This window comes from Nanorana parkeri, unplaced genomic scaffold (genome assembly GCF_000935625.1).
Source record: "Nanorana parkeri isolate BGI_ZX_2015 unplaced genomic scaffold, ASM93562v1 scaffold1425, whole genome shotgun sequence".
In the NCBI taxonomy this organism is placed as follows: domain Eukaryota; kingdom Metazoa; phylum Chordata; class Amphibia; order Anura; family Dicroglossidae; genus Nanorana; species Nanorana parkeri.
The window spans coordinates 342,722-346,202 of record NW_017307693.1 but is presented as its reverse complement, the minus strand read 5'-3'; the positions used below and the strand labels follow the sequence as shown (position 1 = coordinate 346,202).

Here is a 3,481-nt window from a genome sequence, read left to right as displayed (position 1 = left end):
GGGGTGCTGATGGTGTCGATCGGGCGTCAGTACGGGGGGCGGGGCGGCGTTGCTGTTTTGCCTAGGGCAGCAGCATTTGTAAATACACCGCTAAGGGTAACAAGGGAAGGTATTATATGCGTACGTTCCACTATAATGTTGAAGTGACCCTTCTCATTCCTTATGCTTCCCCCTCTAAAATGAACTGTCCATAGTGGTTGTTGTAAGCTCTTCATTGCTCCCTCTCTCATGTTACAGCTCCCTAGTGATCCCCGGATGACAGCTGTGAAAACTCTGAGTTAAAATCCACTTTACTTTCAGAAATCTGCCCGGATACAAGGACGTCATCCCTCCTCTCCCCATTGGCTTGAATTATTTTATTTTTCTATTGGCTGTGCTGGCCATAAATATAAAAAAAATAAGTATTCGGGCAAATTGAGAGCTCTCCTACTGTCCATCTTTGACTTATGTCAGATCATCATCATTATTTATACTAAGTGTTTTTTAAGGAATTATCAAGATCCGGACTCACCAATGTGATCTGGAATCTAGGATGTGGACCCTCCTGCTACACTTGCAGGGAAACCTAGGTCAAAGGGCGCATGCAGTGTAAGCTGACATCTCCCATAGCTGGAAGTTCTAGCAGGGAATGGAGCTGAATGAGGGACGGAATACTCAGATTCAGCTGGAAGTTCTAGGACCATGGGACCCCCCCAGAGCGTGGGGTCTATGGCCCAGCCGGTCTTCCCCAGAGCTCCTGAAGGTGGAGATGTTACACGGTGTGCTGACCCCAGGTCGTGGCCCCCATGCTCACCCAACTCAGCTAACAGCTGACGATGGTTGGCAAGACCAGAGTTCTGGACCGGCTGCGGACACAGATAAGGGACATGAATCAAAGGTCAAGGACAAGCTGAAGACTAGAATTCCCAGGGACAAGCCAAAGGTTAGTACAGGGATAAACTTCATGAGCAACAGCAAACATGGTTCCCTTTTTGCAAAAGGGTGGAACCGCGCAGGGGCGTCCCGAGGCTGGGTGTCACCCAGGGGCAGGTACCGGGAGACACCCCGCCATGATGTCATCGCGCATGCGCGGCTATCTAAATGACGCCTGCCATCTTGGTGATGGACGCCGGCATAGAGAGGAGGGGACGTTCACCCGGCAGGATGAGGTATGCCGCCGTGCAGGGCCGTCCCAAGGTCGGGTGTCACCCATTCTCTAGACCGGGTGACACCCCGCCGTGTCTTCATCATGTGTGCGCGACCATCTAATTGATGCCTGCCGACGGCCATCTTGGTGATGGACGCCGGCAGAGAGAGGAGGGGACATTCATCCGGCGGGATGAGGTATGTCGCCGGGTCCCCTCCTCTCTCCTGACACTTAAGGGACATGAATCAAAGGTCAAGGACAAGCTGAAGACTAGAATTCCCAGGGACAAGCCAAAGGTTAGTACAGGGATAAACTTCATGAGCAACAGCAAACATGGTTCCCTTTTTGCAAAAGGGTGGAACCGCGCAGGGGCGTCCCGAGGCTGGGTGTCACCCAGGGGCAGGTACCGGGAGACACCCCGCCATGATGTCATCGCGCATGCGCGGCTATCTAAATGACGCCTGCCATCTTGGTGATGGACGCCGGCATAGAGAGGAGGGGACGTTCACCCGGCAGGATGAGGTATGCCGCCGTGCAGGGCCGTCCCAAGGTCGGGTGTCACCCATTCTCTAGACCGGGTGACACCCCGCCGTGTCTTCATCATGTGTGCGCGACCATCTAATTGATGCCTGCCGACGGCCATCTTGGTGATGGACGCCGGCAGAGAGAGGAGGGGACATTCATCCGGCGGGATGAGGTATGTCGCCGGGTCCCCTCCTCTCTCCTGACACTGTCGGGCTCTCGGTCCATGACTGTCAGTCATTTTGGTGTCACCAGAGCAATGGTGACACCCGGGTGCGGGCCACACCCCCCTTGTGATGCCACTGCCGCCGGGTCCCCTCCTCTCTCCTGACACTGTCGGGTTCTCGGTCCATGACCGAGTGCCCCGACTTTTTTAGAGGAGGTGACACCAAAATGACTGCCAGTCCTTTTGGTGTCACCCCTCCAATGGTGTCACCCTGGTGCGGGCCGCACCCCCCCTTGTGACGCCACTGGAACGCCGGGATTGGCCACAAGCTGACTGCACTGATTGGCTGAGAAGCTGCATAAGAATCAGCAGGAGAGGTCGGCCAATGCCCAAAAGCTGCCAGACTGGTGCAAGAGCAAGTCAGGAACAGAACACATGCCTGGAGGACTACAAGCAACAGCACAGCCCCGCATGCCTGCAGAACCAGGGGGAGGAGGTCTGCACATGCTTGTAGAACTACAAGTGACACTAATATTATTGATGCATGTTCCCACCATTGTGTGTTATTACGCAGCTGATGACTTACTCTCCTCCCATCCACGGTGTAGAGCCGGCGCACAGTAAACTGCAGGAGATCGGAAGCATCCTCCAGGAACGTCTTGAAGTTGCGTGCGTTGCGGCGGTTTAGAATGACGGATCGTCTAACAGTTGGATCTCCGTTCTTCACCAGAACCACCTTCTTCCTCAGCTTCGGCACCTGTTGAAAGTGAGCGGCGGAGAACTCCTCCTCCGGCTCATCCTGCTGTCCCGGTTTTCGGGCGCTGACTGGGCGGCTGGTCTTGTGAGCGCCCACTTTACGCCCAGCCATGGGCTGCGCGTATTTTTTATCGGAGCATACGTAGCTTCCTCCATCTTGGAGCTGGTCCAGTCTGTTTACATTATGAGTTCCTCGAGGGGTGGTGATCGTCCGAACTCCGAACGGCAAAGGGACTCTGTTCGATAGATCGTCCATAAGGGCACTAAAACTCTTGAAGCTGCGCCGACTGATGGCCATCTTTACTCCGCTGAACTGGGGGTCTCCGCTCTTGTAGAAGGTTATCTTCTTGGCTGGGGTCACCTCGGAGACCACGTGAGGTCGAGCCACCGGTGGCAGGGGCCGATCCGGACTACCTGGGGAGGACGGGTAAGCTTCGGCCATGGCGGAATTCATTCCAGATGGTTATCTGAAACTGTAATGAGAGAATGAAATAAAATTACTGAACTGTAAACATTTTATTAGCAAACTAATTTGAAAAAAAATACATTTCACAAAAAAGTTATTGATTAAAGCCGAGCCGCAGCCCGGATGCTTACACCATCCCTGCCAGACTGCACACTGCAGCAGGGGAGTGTGACTTTTTAATAGGCCTGAGTCCTACAAACTGTCAGTCTGACACCGCAGTCATCTTAAACATGACAAAATCATAGAATGAAATGTATCCTTTTATCTAAAGAAACAATGTATTTTTTTTAAACTAACAGTCCCCAAAGAAGGAGAAAAGTGTTTTATTCGTTTTTCCCGAGAAAATGATTTACGTATATCTTTGTTACTATAAGTAATGATAAAGTTGTTGCTGAATAATCAGGTCCATAGCAGAAATGGCTCCGGTCCATAGGGGTGTAGAGGG

At 52.7% G+C, this 3,481-nt stretch overlaps 1 protein-coding gene across 1 annotated transcript in view; it reads right to left on the bottom strand.

Moving 5' to 3' along the window:
* The window catches only part of RP1L1 (retinitis pigmentosa 1-like 1), a 16,788-nt gene extending 13,776 nt beyond the window's left edge, over positions 1-3,012 (bottom strand). Inside the window, exon 1 of the mRNA XM_018569913.1 lies at positions 2,401-3,012. Within this exon, the coding sequence (XP_018425415.1) occupies positions 2,401-3,012 (612 nt within the window). The remainder of the gene's footprint in view (positions 1-2,400) is intronic.
* Positions 3,013-3,481: the final 469 nt, after the last annotated feature.